The sequence below is a fragment of the Hemitrygon akajei genome, chromosome 8, assembly GCF_048418815.1.
Source record: "Hemitrygon akajei chromosome 8, sHemAka1.3, whole genome shotgun sequence".
Taxonomy (NCBI): Eukaryota; Metazoa; Chordata; class Chondrichthyes; order Myliobatiformes; family Dasyatidae; genus Hemitrygon; species Hemitrygon akajei.
Window position 1 is genome coordinate 82,143,058 of NC_133131.1, and position 23,921 is coordinate 82,166,978.

General features: G+C 43.4%; 1 protein-coding gene across 3 annotated transcripts in view; it reads left to right on the plus strand.

Annotated features, from left to right (window-relative positions):
- The first annotated feature begins 22,464 nt into the window (after positions 1-22,464).
- LOC140731437 (transmembrane protein 196) overlaps positions 22,465-23,921 on the plus strand; it is a 31,078-nt gene continuing 29,621 nt past the window's right edge. For 2 of the 3 annotated variants that reach the window (XR_012099824.1, XM_073052938.1), the window contains exon 1: positions 22,465-22,844. Coding sequence is in view for 2 of the 3 variants with exons in the window: in XM_073052938.1 (XP_072909039.1) it covers positions 22,683-22,844 (162 nt within the window). In the remaining variant the exon portion in view is untranslated. The remainder of the gene's footprint in view (positions 22,845-23,921) is intronic. The other variant, XM_073052940.1, reaches the window with a different exon arrangement.

Here is a 23,921-nt window from a genome sequence, read left to right on the forward strand (position 1 = left end):
GCCCTTAGGATGCTACATAATTGTCCATCATTGTACAACAACTCCCTGCAGCATAAGAAGTGACAATCTTCTCTGATAGTAGAATTTGAAAACTACTGCTTCCACAAATAATCCAGCTGGATGGGACTGAACATGTCTGCAACAGGAACAATGCATCATGATCCTGGTTTTAGTAGATTAAATATTTTACTGCCCAATCAGATTTGCATTGAGCTGCATAATCTTGCCCTTCATTCTGCCTTGCCAAGCGGCTTACACACATACTTTTCCATCCCTCTAACAAAATACAGTAAAGGGAGAGAAAAAAACAGATGTTATTCTCTACGCACAACTCACAGCTGGTTCTATTTTGCTATTTATTCACAGGTTGGTCTTGCGCCCCTAACTGCTCTTGAAAAGCTAAGAGGAAGACAAATTCATTAATCAAAGATTAAGGCACTTCTACAATACTGTTAGTAGGCAGGTCCATTACTTTTGACCTGGTGATGATGAAAAAAACTAGGATATGTTTCTATCTGAATTATGTGTGACCTGAAGAAGAACTTGGAGGAGATGGTTTCACTATAAATTGCTAACCTTATCATTTGAGGTGGTAGAGGTCTTGGGCAGGAAGCTGCAATAGTTGCGGCAAGTTTCCACAATTCATTTAGTAGGTGATCTGTACAGGAGGTATGATGCACCAGTGATGTGGGAGATTATGATTTTGCTGGAACATGTTGTGTTGGTTGATCAGGATGATGCTGGGCCTCCTGGGTGTTGCGGGTGTTACGGATTCAGCAACAATAAATATATGAGTGAGGCAGGGGTTTTTATAACAAATAAAACATTTATTAAACACTGAAAAACAAACCCCCAAAAGTAAACAAACCACTAACGAAACCAGAAATCAGCTGCTGTGCAGCAGCTTAAACAGTTCTTAAAGCAATAAAGCTTAAACAGTTCTCAAAGCGATGTTGCAAAAACAGTTCTTCAAAGTAGTACTGCAAAAGTTCAAAATGCTTACAGTCCATTAAAGGAGAGACTTTTTAGACAATTTAAATTCTCTTTCACGTCGTGTTGTTGCGGTTCCCAGTCGAACTATACTTTTCCCGGAGAATTTACGAAGATGAAAATGAAACAGCTTAAAGGCACTGACCTTTCCTTTACAAAACTGTACCCAACCCTTTCTGCTATACACAAGGGTTACCACGGGGACAGTCAATGAATTCCTTCCGAATGAGGATCAAACAAGGTCGAACCTGTTTCACCGTCGAAATCGACTTTCCTCGATCTTTTAGCTCCCAAACTCCGATCTTCACTCTCCACTGATTCTTAACTGGCAGTATTATAAAGAAACTGCCAGCAATGACCTTTTAAACTTTAGGCATTAAATAAAACTCCACCTTTCAACCAAACTGCGTCATAATATTGGACCATGCAGTGGCATGGAGTCAAAATGGCAAATCCAGCCACGAACTGCCCCTCCTCACAGGGAGGGGTCCTCCTTTTATACCCTGTAAAAAAAACCTGTCACATGACCTCTACTGGTGGGAAAATGACATCACTCCACCATCACAAGACCACTACCTTAAGTCCAGTATAGCTTCAACACCACTGTCACGTGACAAGTACAAGATACCCACAGGTACATAACACAGGAGCTGCATTATCTGTTCCTGATTTGTATCTTGTAGAAAATGAATAAGTTTTGGAGAGTCTGGAAATAAGTCACCAACCAAAAAAATGGTCACTTTCTGGATTGTTTCATTGGTTACCTTGCTTCTATAGATGATCCATTCAAATTCTTTGTCAAACATAATAAAATATCAAGAGGACTTGGTTAGATTCTACTTTGAAAGAATCAGTGCCTGGTGATTGAGTGACATGAATATTACTTAGCACTTATCAGCTTCAACTGGTACATTACCAGGTCTTGTAAGTTAACACAGATTGATTCATTACCTGTAAAACTGAGAATTGAATTAAACACTATTTCATTACAAGCAAACATTACTAACTCTGAACTCATTTCAGAGGTGAAACCATTATTGAAGGAGCTGAAGATTTTTGAACCTTGGATGTTGTCCTAATGAGCCACTGCAGCAATAGCCTGGGGCTGGGATGATTTGCCTCCAGCAACTGCCACTCTCTTCCTTTGGTTCCTGCTCGTATTGAGGTTTCTCCCTGCTGTTAACTCATTTCAGTTTTACCGGGCTCCATGATTGCTGACAGATTAGTGGAATCCATCTCAATCATCTTGCAATGCAACAACTGGTTTAATAGCAGTGGAGTTCGGTATGGTGATCTCCCTCTCCGGAAGCGAGCAGCCATCAACATCTTGCAAAGTCAATGGCAACCTTGCAGGAGGCTGAAGGTTGCAATCCAGTGATACAACTTTGACGTGATAAAAAAACTTGTGCATGGAACTTGTGCTCAATATTCAGTGTTAAACTGCCCAGGATGGCCTACATAACTTGTTTCAGGCTACCAAGACAGCTTATAGATCATATTATAGGCAAAGCTCCTTTCTGATTGCAAGATAGTTCCATGTTCTTCAGAATAAACAATACAACTGAACTCCAGCTTAACCGTGAGTCTCCCGTATCAGAGAAGACCCTTCAGTGCATCCTAAAACTCCTTGTGAGGATTTCCTGAAGCATGGAAGCCAGTGAAACATGTGGGCTGGATGATATACCTTCAGCTGGATGATATACCTTCAGCATCCTTTGCCTCATATCATAACTTCATGAGTTTATCCTTTGGTTCTCAGCAGAAGAGGATGTTCCAATTGACTGTGACTGAAGAGCAAACTGATTCTAAGGAATTATAAGGACGTTTCTCTGGGGCAACACATACAAAATGCTGGAGGAACTCAGCAGGCCAGGCAGCATCTATGGAAAAAAGTAAACAATGTTTTGGGCAGAGACCATTCTTCAGGACTGGAAAGGAAGGGGGCCAGAGCATTTCTCTGTTGTCTATTTTGGGTGAGATCCTGGCCCACATCCTTCTCGACTGCTTCTGTCCTATCATTGAGAGGATGCTTCTCAAAGCCCAGTGCTGATTCAGTCCATCCCAGGGGCTTACAGATGTGCTCCTCATTGCCTTGCAGATCCAACTAAAAGGTGGAACCAAATTCAAAAGCAGTTCTTTGACGTCATTGATCTGGCCAAGGCATTTGATTCCTTATATGGTGACCTTCTGAAGATCATTCCTTATCTCCTTGATTATATCGGAAGTTTGTCACCAATCTGCAACCAAAGTCCTTACAAAAGCCATTAATACGGAAGGCTATGCTTGTCTATAAGCATATAAAGTGTGTTTCCAGGGGCCCAATCAGAGACAGGAGTAGAGCACTTCGAGAAGGTTACTCGCAGGTGGGCGAAGCTTGTATAAAAGGAGAGCTTTGGGGGCATTCAAAAATTCTGGAGACCCAATTATCGGCAGGAGCAGAGCACTGCAAATGAAATAAAAGTACAGAAGTGACAAGCAGGGCAGCCACTGTTGGGAGTGGGCCAGCGGTGTGAGGAGTGTCAGGCTTTGACTCAAGAGTCTTCAACAAGAAGAGGTTGAGGCCAAAGGAACAGGTTAGAAGGATTAGTTTTTCCTTTTGTTATTGCTGATCTGGTTTTGGTTGCCCATTGTACAGTGCAGGCAGGATGGCAGATATGGCAGTGGAATGCTCCTCCTGTAGGATGTGGGAGTTCGTGGAACCTGATGGACTCCCTGATGACTACACCTGTGGGGAGTGCAGCCAACTCCAGCTCCAGAAAGAACATGTTAAGGAGCTGGAGCTGGAGTTGGATGCACTAAGGATCATCTGGGAGGCAGAGAAACTGATAGGTAAGACCTTTGAACAAGTGGTTACACCAAGAGTGCAGAATTCAGGGAGTAGAGTGGTGAACACCGAGAGAGGTAAAGGGAGACAAAAGTCAGTGCATGGTCCCCCTATGGCAATAGGTATACCCCTTTTGATACTGATGAGGGGTTAACCTATCTGGGCAAGGCAGTAGCACAGCCAGACCACAAGCACTGTGGCAGGCTCTGAGCCTCAGAAGGGTAGGGTAAAGTCAGGCAGAGCACTAGTCACAGGGGACTCAGTAGTTAGGGGGACGGATAGGATATTCCGCAAAAGCCAAAGAGACACAAGAGTAGCCTCCTGGGGCCTAGGGTCCAGGATGTCGCTAAACGTTCGCAGAATATTCTTGAAGAGGAAGGTGAGCAGTAAGAGATCATGGTACATGTGGGTACCAATGACATAGGCAGGCGAAGGGTAGAGGTCCTATGCAGTAAGTTTCAGGAGTTGGACTAAAGAGTAGACCTCCAATGTGTTAACCTCCGGATTACTCACGGTGCAATGAGCTAGGGAAGTTCAGAACAGGAAGATAGGGCAGATGAATGAGTGGCTGAGGAGATTGTGCAGAGGGCAGGATTTCAGGTTCTTGGATCATTGGAACATTTTTTGGGGAAGGGGTGACCTGCACAAGTGGAACCCAAATTCTGCACCTGAACTGCCAGGGGAACCAATATCCTGGGAGGGAGGTTTGCTAATGCTATTGGGGAGGGTTTAACCTAGATTTGTAGCTGAAGAGGCAGAGGGTTGAGGCAGTTGGTGCACAAGTAGAGACAGCTTATAGGGAGTTTGTGAGGAAGGATAAATAGATGATAGAGCAAAGATGCACTCAGCCTGATGGTTTGAGGTGTGTCTATTTTAATGCAAGAAGCATCCTGAACAAAGCAAATGAGCTTAGAACCTGGTTCAGTACTTGGAGGTACGATGTTGTGGCAATTACAGAGAACTGGATGGCTCAGGGTTAGGAATGGTTACTTAGAGTGCCAGGCTTTAGATGTTTCAGAAATGACAGGGAGGGAAGCAAAAGTGGTGGGGGCATGACATTGCCAATCAGGGACAGTATCACGGCTGCAGAAAAGGAGGAAGTCATAGATGGATTGTCTACTGACTTACTGTAGGTGGGAGTCAGAAACAGGAAGGGGGCAATAACTCTACTGGGTGTTTTTTATAGACCCCCAATAGCTACAGAGACAACGAGGAGCAGATATGGAGAAAGATTCTGGAATGGTACAATGATAGTAGGGTTGTTGTGATGGGTGATTTTAACTTTCCTAATATTGACTGGCTTCTCCTTAGAGCAAGAGGTTTAGATGGGGTGAAGTTTTTCAGGTGTGTTCACAAAGGTTTCCTGACACAAGATGTAGATAAGCCAACTAGAGGGAGAGGTTATACTTGATCTGGTATTGGAAAATGAACCTGGCCACGTGTCAGATCTCTCTGTGGGGGAGCATTTTGCAGGTAGTCATCACAACTCTATCTCCTGTACCATATCACTGGAGAGGGATAGGAGCAGAGAATTTGGGAAAACATTGGGGTAGGGAGAAATATGATGCTATTAAGCAAGAACTTAGGAACATACATTGGGAGCAGATGTTCTCAGGGAAATGCATGGCAGAAATGTGGCAAATGTTCAGGGAACATTTGCATGGAGTTCTGCATAGGTATGTTCCATTGAGGCAGAGAAAGGATGGTAGGTTAAAGAACCAGGATGTACAAAGGATGTAGAAAATCTAGTGAAGAAAAAAAGAAAAGTTTACGAAAGGTTCAAGAAACTAGATACTGTTAGAGCTCTAGAAAATTACAAGGGTGCCAGGAAGAAGCTTAAGAATAGAATTAGAAGAGCCAGAAGGGGCCATGAGAATGCCTTGGTGAGCAGGATTAAGGAAAACTCCAAGGCATTCTACAAGTATGTGAAGAGCAAGAGAATGAGCTGTGTGAGAATAGGCCCAATCAGGAGTGACTATGGAAACATATACATGGAGTCGGAGGAGGTAATGGTACTTAATGAATACTTCGATTCAGTATTCACCAGTGAAAAGGACCTTGACAACTGTGGGGATGACTTACGTCGTCATCGTCGTTAGGTTGCACCTGGAATTTCCAGTTGGCGGATGATTTCCCTCTGTGCCGCTCTGACATATTGTGAAATCATGTACGTGGCAGGTTACAACAGTGGTCTGCCTTTGCCTTCTGCCAGGTGAGAAAGAGATCACCACCTCTTGCAGTGGATGACCAGGATATCTACGAATCTTGTCGTGCTCTTAGCACTCCACCAATGCCTGCTGGCTTGCCTTCTTGACCATTGGACCATTAATCAGTCTCCTCCACTCAATCTGCCAGGGCCAGACTTCACACGCTGGGACGGACAGATCCCCTACCTCACCAAGGGTCGAAGACCCCTCAGCTGCCCTCACCTGGTTTGGCCCATCTGCCGAGACGGTTTACCGGGGTGTGGCCGCTACGCGTGTTACAGCTACTTGGAGCCACAGGTGAGAGCTGAGCGCCAGGTGGGGACCATAGGTGGATGAGCTGCCCTGAAAAAGGGCGTGGCAGCCACCCATCAGAGGTGCTAACCCTCCCTAGACACCTCATATACCCCCTTACTTACAGCAGACTGAAATGATTGAGCATATAGACATTAAGGAAGAGGATATGCCAGAGATTTTGAAAGGTATTAGGTTAGATAAGTCACCGGGACCGAATGAGATATACCCCAGGCTATTGTGGGAAGTGAGGGAGGAGATTGCTGAGACTCTGGTGATGATCTTTACATCAACAATAGGGACAGGAAAAGTACCAGAGGATTGGGAGGTTGCAAATGTTGATCCCTTGTTCAAGAAAGGGAGTAGAGATAACCCAGGAAATTATAGACCAGTGAGTTTTACTTCAGCGGTGGGCAAGTTGTGGAGATGATCCTGAGAGGCAGGATCTATGAGCATTTGGAGAGACATAATCTGATTAGGGATAGTCAGCATGGCAGATCATACCTTACGAGCCTGATTGAATTCTTTGAGGATGCAACAAAACACATTGATGAAAGTAGAGCAGTGGATGTAATGTATATGGATTTCAGTAAGGCATTTGATAGGGTTCCCCATGCAAGGCTCATTCAGAAAGTAAGAAGGCATGGGATCCAAGGAAACCTTGCTTTGTGGATCCAGAAAGCAAAGGGTGGTTGTAGATGGTTTGTATCCTGCATGGAGGACAGTGACCAGTGGTGTTCTGCTGGGATCTGTTCTGGGACCCCTTCTCTTTGTGATTTTTATAAATGATCTAGATGAAGAAGTAGAAGGATGGGTTAGTAAGTTTGCTGATGACACAAAGATTGGGGGTGTTGTGGATAGTGTGGAGGGCTGTCAGAGGGACATTGATAGGATGCAAAACTGGGCTGAGAAGTGGCAGATGGAGTTCAACCCAGATAAGTATGAAGTGATTCATTTTGGTAGGTCAAATTTGAAGACAGAATATAATATTAATGGTAAGACTTTTGGCAGTGTAGAGGATCAGCGAGATCTTTGGGTCTAAGTCCAAAGCTGCTGCACAGGTTGACAGTGTGGTTAAGAAGGCACATGGTGTGTTAGCCTTCATCAACAATGGGATTGAGTTCAAGAGCCGTGAGGTAATGTTAAAGCTATATAACACCTGTGTTTATTTCTGGTCACCTCACTACAGGAAGGATGTGGATACTATAGAGAGAGTGCAGAGGAAATTTACAAGGATGTTGCCTGGATTGAAGAGCATGCCTAATGAGAATAGGTTGAGTGAATATGGCCTTTTCTCCTTGGAGCGCCAGAGGATGAGAGGTAACCTGATAGAGGTGTATAAGATGATGAGAGGCATTGATCGTGTGGATAGCCAGAGGCTTTTTCCCATGGCTAACATGAAAGGACATAGTTTGAAATTGCTTGGAAGTAGGTACAAAAGGAATTTCAGAGGTAAGTTTTCTCACACAGAGAGTGGTGGGTGTGTGGAATACACTGCCAGAGATGGTGGTAGAGGCAGATACAATAGGGTCTTTTAAGAGACTCTTAGATAGGTATCTGGAGCTTAGAAAAAATAGAGGGCTATGTGCTAGGGAAATTCTAGGCAGTTTCTAGAGTAGGTTACATGGTCGGCACAACATTGTGGGAGGCCTGTAATGTGCTGTAGATTTTGATGTTCTATGTTTGAAGATGGAATGAAAGCATTAGAATTTCAGTTGGGAATAGGACACAGGCCTACGTGACTCACTCTTTAAATAAGCAGAGGAACATTAAGTGAATAGAATCTTGTCAAGTCTAACACACTCTGTTCTTAGTGGTGCCATTAGGAACTCACAAACATCAATATCAAGTATGATGTTTTTAATATTCTGCTTTACTCATCTGAAGGTAAAACATCCAAATCAATTGTATGTGCTTCTCTTCCGTCACCATTATAATCACTTTCCTGTCCCAATCCACGGCAGTTTTGGCTGTTTCATGTTCAGTTTTGCCTTCCATTAATGACTGAAACATTTAAAAATATTTTAATTGTATATTTTACATTGATCACTGAGCTGGAAAACTGGTGTACTTTGAAATGCCCTCTCCAGCATAAGCATGACAGCAGTTTGACCTGTACAATAAAACAACCATTCTAAATCTAAAAGATTACATTGTTTCTGCTTTTATTGCCCTATCCGGAAAGCTTCTTGAGTCATAACAAAGATTCATACAGCATAGAAAGAGGCCCTTTCACCAACTCATTCACGCTGACCAAAAATACCCATCTAAGCTAGTTCAATTTGCCAGTATTTGGCACAGATCTCTTTATACCAGGGGTTGCCAACCGTTTTTTATGCCATTAAGCAAGGGGTCCGTTGACTCCAGGTTGGGGTTCCCTCCTCCAGCTCTTTCCTATCCATGTGTTGGCATTGATATTGGAATTGGTTTATTGATATCACATGTACCAAGATACAGTGGAAGAACTTGCCTTGCATAGTATTCATACAGGTCAAAGAGCCTTGAGGAAGTAGAAGGTAAAAATTAACAGAATGCAGGATAAAATGTAAAAGAGAAAGAGGAAGTGCAGTGCAGTGCAGGAAAACAATACAGTGGAAGAGCAGAGTGTAGACTGTGAGGTCTAGAACATATATTATCGTACAAGTGTCCATTCTAAAGTCTGATATCAGTAGGATAGCTCTCCTTGTACCTGGTGGTATGTGCTTTCAGGCTTTGTATCTTTTGCCCAAAGAGGGAGGGGAGAAGAGGGAATGTCCAGGATGGGTGGGGCCTTGGATCACGTTGGCTACTTCACTGAGGCAAAGAGAAGTATAGACAGTGTTTCTAGCGAGGAGGCTTGGTTCTGTGATGTGCTGAGCTGTGTCCACAACACTCTGCAGTTGCTTCTGGTCCTGATCACATGCACAGCAGTTGCCATGCCAAGATATTATGCATCCAGATAGAATGCTTTCAATAGTGTATTGATAAACATTAGTAATGGACAATGGGACATGCCAAATTTCTTCAGCCTCTTGAGGACATAGAAGCACCATGGAGCTTTCTTGGCTGGCTGGACCAGGGCAGGTTATTGGTGATGTTCACTCCAAGGAACTGGAAGCTTTCAATTTTCTCAACCTCCACACTGTTGATGCGGAGTGCATTGTTGATGTATGTGCATGTGTTGATTGAAGTCAAAGGCCTGTTCTTGTGTTTTATTGACATAGAGGGAAAGGTTGGTGTGAGGGCATCATATTACTCAGCCCACTATTTCTTACCTGTACTCCGAATCATCATTATTTGAGATACAGCCCACCACAGTGGTATCATCTGTAAACTTGAAGATAGAGTTAAAGCAGAGCCTGGCCATGCAGTCCTCAGTATACAGGGAGTAGCATAGGGAGCTGAGGATGCATACGTTTAGAGCAGCCATATTTAGAATAATCATCTAAATTAGTGGTCACCAACCTTTTTATCCCAAGATCCCCTACCTCGGCCTTAGTGAAAGGCAAGATCGACCCCAGATCAATTAGTTACACGCATGCACACCGGGGCAGAAAAGACCAGAAGTAAAACCCTGCAACCCAGAAGTAGAAATAACGTATAAACACCAGGGGTCATCACCCTTTTCTTTGCACTGCGGACCGGTTTAATATGGACAATATTCTTGTGGACCGGTCAACGGGGGGGGGGGGGGGGGGCGGGAGGTGCAGGGTGGTGGTGTTAAACACAACCGGAATACAGCGATACGCGAAGCAGGTCCCTTATGTCCAGTTTATTCCGCAAATTAGTTTTCGCGACTCTCAGCACTTAGCTTCTGTCCTGCTTGCTCACATTTTTCCCACTGAAAAAACTCAACGTGTTTGTCTTTAAGTGCAGGGTGCTTGGACTCAAGGTGCTGAAGCAGTTTTGAGGGCTTCATTGCCTCATTAGACAGCCTCCGGGCCCGAACTCCAGCCTCCCGCCCGCCCGCCTCCAGCCGCCAGCTGCCTTGGCCGGGTGCCGCTGGTCGTGGGTGGGGTGAGAGGACAAGGTCAGAACCGGAGGTCCCCGTGCTGGGGCTGCGGCGGTCGCAGTCCAAAGAGAGCGATTGACCGAGCGAGGAGTGCGACAGGATGCTTGCCCACCCCCCTTGTAGGATCTATCGGCCGACAAAAGTTTGCTTCAGTAGATCTCAGTGAGGTAGCTGCTCTGCTACTTACAAAACCCTGAGCCCGAATTAGGTTGTCTGCGAATATTTTAGCATCGGGTTCCCCAAAAACATTTGGTGTGCTAAACAGGTTTAGACGCGCTGCCCATCTGTCCGCACTCCAGGCCAGTAGCATCGGCACTTCCCGCTGGCCGGTTACACGAGGCCAACCAGTGATCTCTGGCACGAGGGTATCACTGCGTTTAGGCCACTGATGACCACACGTGCGTTCAAGTTCAACAGTGGACGTGACAGGGAACGAGGAAAGGTGCAGCTGACTCGTATCATTTCCTCGTGGCCCAGTGGTTGGGGACCACTGAAGTACACTGTGTAGTGTGGGGGAACTACACACATGCGGACTGGGCAGAAAGAACGGAGCTAAAACCCCGCAACCCGGAAACAATCTCTCAACAGTATTTGTGTATTTATTTTTCTTTTTTTTCGTGATCTACTGGAAAAGTCTCAAAGATCAACCAGTCGATCACGATTGACGGGTTGGCGACCACTAATCTAAATGTTCAACTGTCCGAGTGTCTTTTAAATAGTGTTATTGCAACTGCCTCAAGCATCTTCTCTGGCAACTCGTTCCACATACAGTACATAGCATTCCCTGCATGAGGCGGTTGGTCCTACCTTCACTCCTGTCATCCTTTTGTTCTTCACATAATTGAAGAATGCCTTGGGGTTTTCTTTTACCCTTCTCACCAAGGCCTTCTTATGCCCCCTTCTTGCTCTCATCAGCCCCTTCTTAAGCTCCTTTCTTGCTACCCTATATTCCTCAATATCCCCATCTGATCCTTTCTTCCTAAACCTCATGTATGCTGCCTTCTTCCACCTGACTAGATTTTCCACTTCACTTGTCACCCATGGATCCTTCACCCTACCATTCTTTATCTTCCTCACCGGGACAAATTTATCCCTAACATCCTGCAAGAGATCCTTAAACATCGACCACATGTCCATAGTACATTTCCCTGCAAAAACATCATCCCAATTCACACCTGCAAGGTCTAGACTTATAGCCTCATAATTTGCCCTTCCCTGATTAAAAAATGTCCTGTCCTCTCTGATTCTATCCTTTTCCATGATAATGCTAAAGGTCAGGGAGCGGTGATCACTGTCCCCCAGATGCTCACCCACTGACAGATCTGTGACCTGACCCGGTTCGTTACCTAATACTAGATCCAGTACGGCATTCCCCCTAGTCGGCCTGTCAACGTACTGTGATAGGAATCCATCCTGGACACACTTAACAGACTCACCACATCTAAACCATTGGAACTAATCAGGTGCCAATCAATATTAGGGAAGTTAAAGTCACCCATGATAACAACCCTGTTATTTTTGCATCCTTCCAAAATCTGCTTCCCAATCTGCTCCTCTGTATCTCTGCTGCTACCAGGGGGCCTATAGAATACCCCCAGTAGAGTAACTGCTCCCTTCCTGTTCCTGACTTCCACCCATACTAATTCAAAAGAGGATCCTGCTGCACTACCCACCCTTTCTGGAGCTGTAATAGTATCCCTGACCAGTAATGCCACCCCTCCTCCCCTTTCTCCCCCTCTCTATCCCTTTTAAAGCACTGAAATCCAGGAATATTGAGATTCCATTCCTGCCCTGGGGCCAGCCAAGTCTCCATAATGGCCACTACATCATAATCCCATGTATGTATCCATGCTCTCAGTTCATCACCTTCGTTCCTGATGCTTCTTGCATTGAAGTACACACACTTTAGCCCTTCTACCTTACTACCTTTACACCCTTTATTCTGCTTCTCTTTCCTCAAAGCCTCTTTATAAGTTAGATCTGGCTTTACTCCATGCACTATACTTGCAGTTCTTGCATGACCTTTATCCTTCTCCAACTCACTATCTGCTTTAACACTCTGGTTCCCCTCCCCCTGCAAATCTAGTTTAAACCCCCCGGAGTAGCACTAGCAAAACTTCCCACAAGAATATTAGTTCCCCTCCAGTTCTGGTGCAACCCATCCCATCGGAACAGGTCTCACCTTCCCTGGAACAAGGCCCAATTGTCCAGAAACATGAAGCCCTTTCTCCTGCACCAACTCCTTAGCCACATACTTAGCTGCATTATATTCCCATTTCTAGCCTCACTAGCATGTGACACTGGTAGAAATCCTGGGATTGCAACCCTAGATGTCCTGTCCTTCAACCTTGCACCTAACTCCCTAACCTCTCTTTGCAGGACCTCCTCCTTCTTCCTATCCATGTCATTGGTCTCTACACGGATCACAACATCTTCCCTCCTGAGAATACTGAGAACTCGATCCGAGTTATCGCGGACCCTGGCACCAGACTATCCGGGATTCTCGATCTCTCCCACAGAACCTCTTATCTGTCCCCCTAACTATCGAATCCCCTATCACTACTGCTCTCCTCTTTTCCCTCCTTCCCTTCTGAGCTGAGGGTCCAGTCTCAGTGCCAGAGATGCGACCACTGCAACTTGCCCCTGGCAGGTCATCCCCACCAACAGTATCCAAAACGGTATATTTATTGTTGATGGGAATGGCCACAGGGGTGCTTTGCTCTTACTGTCTATTCCCCTTCCCTCTCCTGTCAGTCACCCAGCTACCTGTCTCCTGACTCCTAAGGGTGACTATCTCCCTGAAACTCCTGTCTATTTCTGCCTCTGCTTCACGAATGATCCGAAGTTCATCCAGCTCCAGCTCCAGTTCCCTAACACGGTTTGTCAGGAGCTGCAGCTGGATGCACCTTTTGCAGGTGTAGTCATCAGGGACAATTGTGCTGTCCCTGACTTCCCACATACTGCAAACGGAGCACCCGACTGCCCTAACTGCTGCCTCCATTACCTACTTCTAAGTTAATTAGATTAATTAAAGGAGCTTACCTGGCCTTACCTCACTGGGAGCAAGCTCGTCCTCAGCCTCTGCTCGCCAAAGCCTTCCTACTCTGTCTCCCACTACTCAGTCACCCGCACCTCCGACGCCTGCTCCGTTAATCTGCTCACTTTTTAAACTCTCCCACTGTCTCACAGGCCGACCTTCACACACTTGCACAGTCGTACCCCATTCAAACTGCCGAAGAAATTACACGGGAATGGTACCGGAGGATTGGAGGGAGGCAAATGTTGTCCCCTTGTTCAAAAAAGGTAGTAGGGATAGTCCGGGTAATTATAGACCAGTGAGCCTTACGTCTGTGGTGGGAAAGCTGTTGGAAAAGATTCTTAGAGATAGGATCTATGGGCATTTAGAGAATCATGGTCTGATCAGGGACAGTCAGCATGGCTTAGTGAAGGGCAGATCGTGTCTAACAAGCCTGTTAGAGTTCTTTGAGGAGGTGATCAGGCATATAGATGAGGGTAGTGCAGTGGATGTGATCTACATGGATTTTAATAAGACATTTGATAAGGTTCCACACGGTAGGCTTATTCAGAAAGTCAGAAGACATGGGATTCAGGGAAGTTTGGCCAGGTGGATTCAGAATTGGCTTGTCTGCAGAAGGCAGAGGATTGTGGTGGAGGGAGTACATTTGGATTGGAGGATTGTGACTAGTGGTGTCCCACAAGGATCGGTTCTAGGACCTCTAATTTTCGTGATTTTTAACAACCTGGATGTCGGGGTAGAAGGGTAGGTTGGCAAGTTTGCAGATGACACAAAGGTTGCTGGTGTTTTGGATTGTGTAGAGGATAGTCGAAGATTGCAGAGAGACATCGATAGGATGCAGAAGTGGGCTGAGAAGTGGCAAATGGAGTTCAACTGGGAGAAGTATGAGGTGGTACACTTTGGAAGGACAAACTCCAAGGCAGAGTACAAAGTAAATGGCAGGATACTTGGTAGTGTGGAGGAGCAGAGGGATCTGGGAGTACATGTCCACAGATCCCTGAAAGTTGCCTCACAGGTAGATAGGGTAGAAAGTTAAGAAAGCTTATGGGGTGTTAGCTTTCATAAATTGAGGGATAGAGTTTAAGAGTCGCGAGGTAATGATGCAGCTCTATAAAACTCTGGTTAGGCCACACTTGGAGAAGGATGTGGAAGCATTGGAAAGGGTACAGAGGAGATTTACCAGGATGCTGCCTGGTTTAGAGAGTATGCATTATGATCAGAGATTAAGGGAGCTAGGGCTTTACTCTTTGGAGAGAAGGAGGATGAGAGGAGACATGATAGAGGTGTACAAGATATTAAGAGGAATAGATAGAGTGGACAGCCAACACCTCTTCCCCAAGGCACCACTGCTCAATACAAGAGGACATGGGTTTAAGGTAAGGGCTGGGAAGTTCAAGGGGGATATTAGAGGAAGGTGTTTACTCAGAGAGTGGTTGGTGCGTGGAATGCACTGCCTGAGTCAGTGGTGGAGGCAGATAGACTAGTGAAGTTTAAGAGACTACTAGACAGGTATATGGAGGAATTTAAGGAGGGGGATATACGGGAGACAGGGTTTAAGGGTTGGCACAGCATTGTGGGCCGAAGGGCCTGTACTGTGTTGTACTATTCTATGTTCCATGTTCTATGATTACCTCCTATTATTTCATTTTTCTAGTCACAACCACAAGAAATACATTGTGGGTCCAAGTCCTTCATTGTAGGTTTGTTATATCAAGTGGAAGACAAACTGAAGTGAATGTGAAATGAAAGGTTTTCATGTTGATCGTGTTGTTGTGTGAATGAAGTCACCATTGAAAAGTACTGGTAGGTATGAAGCAGCCTCTTTATTCGACAAAACAAGATACAGCAGGCATCATATTAAGGTGCTTTTGGTTGAAAGGTCTGCCGGTGCTCAACAATACCCACATTTTATATGCTAAAGATCACAGAAAATTCAGGACAATTCAAACAAATCCATTATCTGAGAAAACCTGCAGATGCTGGAAATTTGAGCAACACACACTAAATGCTGGAGGATCTCAGCAGGCCAGGCAACATCTTTGGAAATGAGTACAGTCTTCTTTGAGCTTCAAAAGCCTGGACCTTCCCACCATCACACCCACAGTAAGTGTTAATTACTGTTATATCCATGCAATGGGATGCTGATTGGATTCATGAACCTGTAGCCAATTAGTTAAGTGCCTGCTTCCTGGTCTGTCTGGTCTGCATTTTAAATTTAATCTTCAATGTATATTTGAATCTGAAGGCTAGTGGCCGAAGTTGGTTAAGTTCATTGCTACCTGTGCTAACCCCTAATGTAGCCCGACACATATCACTTTGTCAACATGCCACTAGGGTATGGTCCACTGAAAGGAGACGTTCTGGGTTCTGGCTGAGTTTTCAAGATCTGAGGAGTTGAGAATGGATGGCACCATCTAATTGTAGAAATTCGGTGCAGCATTGCAGATTCAGAGACAGTTAAAAAGAGATTTTAAGGTCACGTTCAAGGTTATCGTCATCTAATTGGACATATATACAATCAAATGAAATAACATGGAACATAGAAATCCTACAGTGCAATACAGGCCCTTCGGCCCACAATGCTGTGCCAAACATGTACTTACTTTAGAAATTACCTAGGGTTACCCATAGCCCTCCATTTTTCTAAGCGCCATGTACCATTCCTCCGAACCACGGTGCACCCACACAACACACAGCCAAAATATTATACTACAAATAAATTAACAAAATATAATTCAAAAGGCATGTAGGAAAACTCAGCATAGGTAAGCAGCGAACGGCAGCCTGTACAATAAACATTCACTATCCTAGTGATGAGTGGCAGGGTATTCATTAGTCTCACAGCCTGAGGGAAGAAGCTGTTACCCAGTCTGTCAATTCTAGTCCTAATGGCAGTGGGTCAAAGCGATTGTGGGATGGGTGGGTGGAGATCCTGAACAATGCTTTGGGCACTTTGGTATATGTCACAAATAAGCGATTTTGCTATTCTCATTTGGAGTCTAGCAGCTTCCTTACCGCACAATGATGCTCGATGGTGCTCCTGTTGAAAGTTGTTGGAATGGGGGTGGGCTCCTTGCACGCCTCCATGTCCTCAGGAAGTGTCAACACTGCTGTGCCTCCTTGACTACTGAGGCAGTGTTGTGAGTCCAAGTTAGGTCGTCCGTTATGCGCACACCAGTTCCGACTGCAGTTAAAAAAAGAACTGCAAATGCTGAAAACCTGAAATAGGAACAGAAAATGCTGGAATTACACAATGTCAGGCAGCATTTGTAAAGTGAGAAACACAGTGAATATTTCCTCAGCTTCTTATCAGATTTTTTAATGATTATTGACCCACAATATTTAGTTAATTTATTCTTGATTGATTATGGACTTAAAATTTAAAATGCTTATCAATTTTTTTTCCCAAATTAATGGTAGGTGCTGGGAGCATGAACTGCTTTCTGCATTGAAAATAATTGGAAATGTATCATATCAAAAGTTAACAATTATGAAGAGAGTTAACTTTACTTGGGTAAAAATTAAGGACTGTGCTTTTCCTGAGCATTGTTTATGGTGCATAAATCACAAATGATATAGAAAGAGATAAAAGGAAGTAAACCAAGCAACAGGTTTTCAATCTTGTAATTAAATGAGGCTGCAAGTATTTATTTCTGTAAGAAAAGTATTGAGGTCCAGTAGATGAATGGTGTTAACCTGGCAGTTATTCTGCTTAACAATACGATGCAAAATCTAATGTGAATTATACGCAAGTCAAAATGGAAGAAAATCACTGACAAGCTAGAATATCTTCATCAAAGCTGGCAGTGATGATTGATGAATCAGCAATGCTAAAGAAGAAGACAGCAGAACTACCTCATGTAAAGTTCTATTTTTATATTCCTGGATGTCAATGAGCTTGTCACATAAAATGCTGAAGCTACTGAATTGGTGTCTCAATCTGCTTGAAATCAGCTATATTCCACAAACACTTTCTAGAAAGAAGTATTATTCGCCAGTGTCAGAGCAAGTATGATTTGAGGAAGAAAGTCAGGAGCACAGAAGGAATTTTTGAATTTGAAGTGACTTCTTTTCACATGGCATTTCCTGAACCATCATGTTGAAATGGTAATTGCTAACGCTGTACATAACACTACCAACATTAAACAGACTTTTATGGAAAGCATTCATAATCTTTTCTGTCAGTCCAGCAAGATGCAATGTGAATAAGCAAATGCGTTTGTGGAACTTCTGATGCAAATTTAACATCTTGGCCATATACTAGATATACAATATGAATGAAAGCAGTTCAACTTGGAACAACATACAGTACTTATCCAATTAGGCTTTCCCAGAATTTAATAATAGCTACCACAGGGAACATTAACAAAATGGAAGAAGCACTCAGCAGTTCAAGCAACATCTCAGGTCTCATGAAAGGTCTCGACCCAAAATGTTGACAGTTTATTCCCTTGCATAGGTGGTGCCTGACCTGCTGAGTTCCTCTAGCATTTTATGTGTGTTGCTCTGAATTTCCAGCATCTGCAGAATCCCTTGAGTTTCTGATCTACTACCATGGGGATGGGTTTGAGAGAAATATGTTAAGCATACCAATGGATTTGAGAAAGAATTTAGTTGTGATGATGGAATTGAGAGAAATAATTTTGAGAGTTTAAAACTACTTGTTATTCATTTTCAAATTCCTGACTACCTTCTGCCGTGCTATTCACAGCATGGGCTAGTAAGTAGTCACAGCAGTTTCAAAGGTGTGCTTGATAACCTACTGACTCTTGGGAAACTTGGGCCCACTGTTCAAAGTACTGAGCACCTCTGTTTTCAAAGCCCGAAGTAAATTCATTATCAAAATACATATATATCACCATATACAACCCTGAGATTCATTTTCTTGTAGGTATTCACAGTAAATACAAGAAAAACAATAGAATCAATGAAAGACCAATGTGCAAAAAGATAATGAACTATGCAAACAAACAAACAAATAAGCAAGCAATAAATATCAGAACATAAGTGTCCTTGAAAGTGAGTCCATAGTTTTTTGGAAACATTTCAATGGTAGGGCAAGTGAAGTTGAGTGAAGTTAGGAAATGTAAATGTAAATGTGCTCAAAGGTGGGGTGGGCTTTACCTGTGTTGGACTGGGCTATATCCACTGCTTTTCCATTCAAGGGCATTGTGTGCTCCCTATATTAGAAGTACACAGAGTCTTTGTGTAACCACTATAAGGACAAGACCATCTCACATACTACCCACCTGCCCCATCAACCATCATTCATGGAAGAGCCTGCAGTTCCCTCATTAGCTTCATTAGCCACCTTCAAGCTCATAAAATGGGAAAGGAATCCAATATCTTCAGTCTGAAAGGACTGCCTAATAAGGAAAGATGCACTGCATCTAATTGAAAGATCATAGATGCGCTTTCTTCTGAGGAAATTTCAAAAGAACATTGGGAAGTTCAGTCAAACTGAAAAATAAGAATACACTGGACTTGTAATAAAATGTATTGCCTTTAAAGCTGAAAGTAAATTTACTATCTCTATGTAAATATTTGTGTGTGTGTGCGTGTGCGTGTGCGCGTGCATGTGTGTGTGTGTGTGTGTGTGTGTGTGTGTGTGTGTGTGTGCGTGCGTGTGCGTGTGTGTGCGTGTGTGTGCATGCGTGTGCGTGTAGGACCATATTCTACCCTGAGATTCAGCTGCTTGTGGATATTCACAGTAAATACAGAGAAACACAATAGAATGAATGAGGAACTGCACACAAAGAAAGGCAGACAAACAACTAATGTGCAAAAAACAACAATGTGCAAATACAAAAAGAAAAAAAGTAATACTAAACAAGTAAGTGATAAATATTGAGAATATGAGTCGTAGAGCCCTTGAGAGTGAGTCAATAGGTTGTGGAATCAATACAGTGTTGTGGTGAAAGAAATTATTCACTCTGGTTTCAGGAGACTAATGCTTGAGGGTAATAACTGATCCTGGACTTGGTGATGAGGAACCTACGGCCCATGCACCTTCTTCCTGATTGCAGCTGCAGAAGACAGCATGGTCTGGATAGTGGATGCCAGTAAAAAACATCCTTAAAATGAAATTAGGAAGACACTTTGGCAAGCAAGCAAAGAGACTGACAATCATAATCCTTGCCAGAAGTGAATGAAAGATGAATTATTTTAAAAGTTTATTTTGTGAAAGACCAAAATGAATTTGTTTTGATTTGCAATTTGCTTCACAAATAATTTATGGGTAATCATCAAAGATTCACTCTGAATATATAGTTTAATATATATTCATTTATAAACTATCAGATAATAAGAATACATGCAGGAATTACTTATAACACTGAATTCTTCAGTTCATTGGTTTCTATTATCTTGTATATGAGCTTGTTTAATAAATATAGTCACCAGAGACTCTGTAGATGCTGGGAATCCTGAGCAACACACACAAGATACTGGAGGGAAACAACAAGTCAAGTAGAATCTATGGACGGGACTAAGTAGTCAATGCTTCAGGCCAATACTCTTCATCAGGACTGAAAAGGAAGGTGGCAGAAGCTAGAACATGAGGGTGGGGGGAAGGAGAAAGAGTACAGGTGGCAAGTGATAGATGAGATAAGGTGAGGGGAGTCCCACTCTCATTCTAACATGTCTGTCCATGGCCTCTTCTAATGCCATGATGAGTCCAAACTCTGGTTGGAGGAGCTACACCTCATATTCCATTTGGATAACCTCCATCCGAATGGCATGAACATAGATTTCCCTAACTTCCTGTAATTTCTCTTGACTTCCTCCTCTTTTTTTCCATTCCCTATTCTGGTTACCCTCTCACCCCTTCTCTCTCCTTACTTGCCCATCACTTCCCCCGGTTCCCCTCCTCCTTGGATTTTTTCCGTAGTTCACTCTCCACTCCTATTGGATTCCTTCTTCTTCTTCAGACCCTTACCTCTTCAATCTATCCCCTCCCAATTTCTTACCTCATCCCCCTCCTGCACCCACCCATTTCATTTGGTCTCTCCTATCTCCTGTCCAAAATGTCAAATGATAATACCCCTCCACAGATGCTGCCTGGCTTGCTGAGATCCTCCAGCATTTTGTGCATTGATCAAATATTTTGTACTTATGTTTATTTAAGTGCAAGTTATCTTCAGTGTTAAAATGATAAGTATATTCTTAAAAGTCAATATCTTTAAAGTGTGAATACCACTCCTTGGCCTATCAACTAAGTTAGAAGCTTTTGAAATGAAAATTTCTTTATGGTTTAGCAACTACAGAAAGTAATTCTGACATTCCTGAGGCAGACTCACTGATTGCTGTGGAGCAAATAGATCTATAGTCTGAAATTTATGATGAAACTTATTTTTGGCCTGTCCTAGGTTATGAATGCCTCTCTTATAGACAGCCATACATATGAAAAAGCTCCCATTAAAAATTATCAAATTCAAACAAGAATCAGTTTTGAACAAAAAACTGTTCTTCTCACCTACCTATTGAAGGTGGGGGGGGGATAGTTTCAAGGGGGACATGAGGGTTAAGTTTTTTAACTCAGAGAGTGGTGGATGCCTGAAATGTGTTACCTAGTATGGTGGTAGAGGAAAATACATTAGAGGCTTTTAAGTGGCGTTTGAATATGCACATGGATGTAGGGAAGATGGAGAGATATGGACGTGGTGTATGTAGGAGAGATTAGTATTTGGGTGTTTTTGATTTGCTTTTAATCTCGTTCATCACAACATTGTAGGCTGAATCTTGGTTCCTGTACTGTACTGCTCGATGTCCTACGTTTTAACACTTCCCCCTGAGTCCCATCCTCCTTCCCTTTCTCCCATGGTCCACTCTCCCCTCCTGTCACTAAATCAGATATAACTGCATATAGCAATTTTTAACAGGAAAAAAGATTAACACCACAAAGATGTACTGGAAGTATAATTAAACAAAAAATAATGAATGTCAGACATGAAACAGCATGTGAGAGATCAAAAGTATGGTTAAAGCAGGAAGTTTTAAGACTTTTGCAGTAAGTCTTAGACTTAGTTTGAGGGTGGTGGTGCAAGGAGTAGAGAAGGAGATTGGGGTGAGATTGTGGCTGTTGAATTAGCTTCCAGTCTGTGTGATATGGATTGCCACATTTCAATGGTAAAGTGTCATAGATAGATAGAGTTGTACAGCAGAGAAACCATTCCTTCAGCCACCACATCCACATTAATCATAGTACATGATCTATGGTACATAGTACACATCTTTATGGTTCAAGCATATAGAATTATAGAAATAGAATCATTAAGGTACAGATCACAAATGATTTTGGTGGTTGGAGATACAAGGAGGACAATGGTATTGAGAACTTTAAAAGTTGGGCAGGGTCAAGTCCATAAGGGTATTTAAACTGCCGGGTGAGAATTTTATATTGAGAATTTGGGGGAAATGAACTAATAGAACCTGCAAGGTCGGGGCAATGTCACAAACAAGAGGAAATCTGCAGATGCTGGAAATCCAAGCAACACACACAAAATGCTCGAGGAACTTCTAAGGCATGGAAAAAGAGTACAGTCCAATGTGTTGAACAACAGTTCATGTGGTTTAGAATCAGGCAGATGATTTAGATCAGCTAATTTTTCCTTGGCAGATGTAAGGCTGGTCAGTAGGGAATTAAGACAAGGCTGTGAGTTTCAGTAGTGAACGTGCTGAGTGGGTAAGGTGGATATTAGATTTGCTTTTGACAGTCTCGGTGAAGAGAGAATATGCAGTCCAAAGTTCATTTGGCGTTTTTGAAGAAGGGAATGGGGATGCAAAACTGAGTTCCAGAAAGATTGGATGTGTCACTTTACTGATTCAAATAAACGCGCTTGTTAATGCTTTCTTCTCTTGCAATTTGAGGTGTAAGGCATCTATCAGACCAATAAGTCAACCATTTCGCGTCACGCTATGCAGATGTGTCAGCCTGTCATCTGGCCGTGGTGGATTGAGGGAAAGCAGCCGTGACTCGCAGTGCCTTTTGCTGTCAACTGCCTCCCTCGACAGAATTTCTGTCTCTGTTTAAGCGGCCGTGAGTTCACAGCTGTCTGGCGAAAGACCAGCGCCGTGCGCTGCTCCAGCGAGAAAGGTGATTTGCCCAGACGCGGCAAATGGCATCTTGGACAGCCTCCACTGTAATAAGTCTCCGTGCATTTTGGCAATGAGAGGATGCAATTACAGGATGTGGCTGTGCATGCGTCTCTCCATCAGTTGAGGAAACCGATGGAAGCTTTTTAAAGGGAAAATATTTATTTATTTATTCTTTGGTATATTCAATTGTGTGGCAGGCGTGTTGGTTGTTTTTTTTTCCCTCGAGAGAATGCTGGTGGGAGCACCATGTGCACCAGGGGTCAGATCATTGCCAGTCTCTTCGTGCTCTCCGCTATGGAAATAGGCTTCGGGGTTACGAGCGTGGCTTTGGGCGCAGTCACCATCGGGAGGAGCCGGGCTCGCCAACCCCAGCTCGGGGACTCTTCACCGGTATGGAGCGGTGTTTGTGTACGTTGCAAACTGTTTCTCCTGCATTTCTTGTATTGCGTTTGGTCTCGGTGAATGCTTTGCATTTAGTGCGATCTGGGGAAACGAAAAAGGGTGTTCAGGTGCCCCCGGAAGGTGGGGAAAAAGTGTGTCGAAGCTTCTGTTCAATTTAAACTACAACGAGATCCATAGAAGGCACTCTGACCGAGTTTGCTTAAGGTACATAGATTGTTAGCCTCACGTTAACTTTGATTAGTTCACTTTTATTTCCCACACGATGGATATAAATGTACATTATGTAAATGGATTACGAGTTTAGTGCACCGAGTGTACCTGCAAATTAAAATGGAACGATGCGGCCAGCCCATTAAGAATTGATATAAATTAATGTAAGCTCTAAAAAGACTGAATTTGCGGTGTTTGATATTACATAAAAAATAATGACAAATTTGGATGTGGCTGAGACCTATACCCAACTAGTTCTGCATATCACATTTCCATTGGTTTATTTCAGCTTAATACTCCAATATCTGCAATACTTGCCGGGAATATTTCGGAGCCAGCGCTTGGTTTGAAAACTGCAGCGTGCAGATAAACTGTCGCTTTGTGACTTTTTGCCTGGAGCTTAATTTGATTGACAGCATTCATCGGGCGCTGTAGTTTGTTAGTGAGAGAAAAAAAGATGAGACCCAGGTCAGGTTCCAGCATTTCTGTAGACTTGTAACCAAGTTGTCAATTGCTGCTTGGTCAAAAACAGTAACATTGTTACTTGTCTAAGTCGCGGTACCGGAGGAGCTGACGGTGTGAGCTCGGTCTCCATCCAACGGCTGAGACACCCTGTACTCCAAACACAAGACTGGGTTCAGATGATCTTTGCCCTTTCTAATGTGTGTTCCGCAAAGGCCATATTATTCAATTAGGATGTGCTGAATATACACTTTTAAATAATTTTCACCTTTCAGTTTCGGATCAACCTATAATTGCACCGAACTATATTTTTGAAGTTTTGAGTTTTGATTTGGTGCCGGAATAGTGGAGTTGTATTTTTTTTAAAAAACGTGGATAATATCTTTAACTATTTCAGGCGAAAGCTGGTTT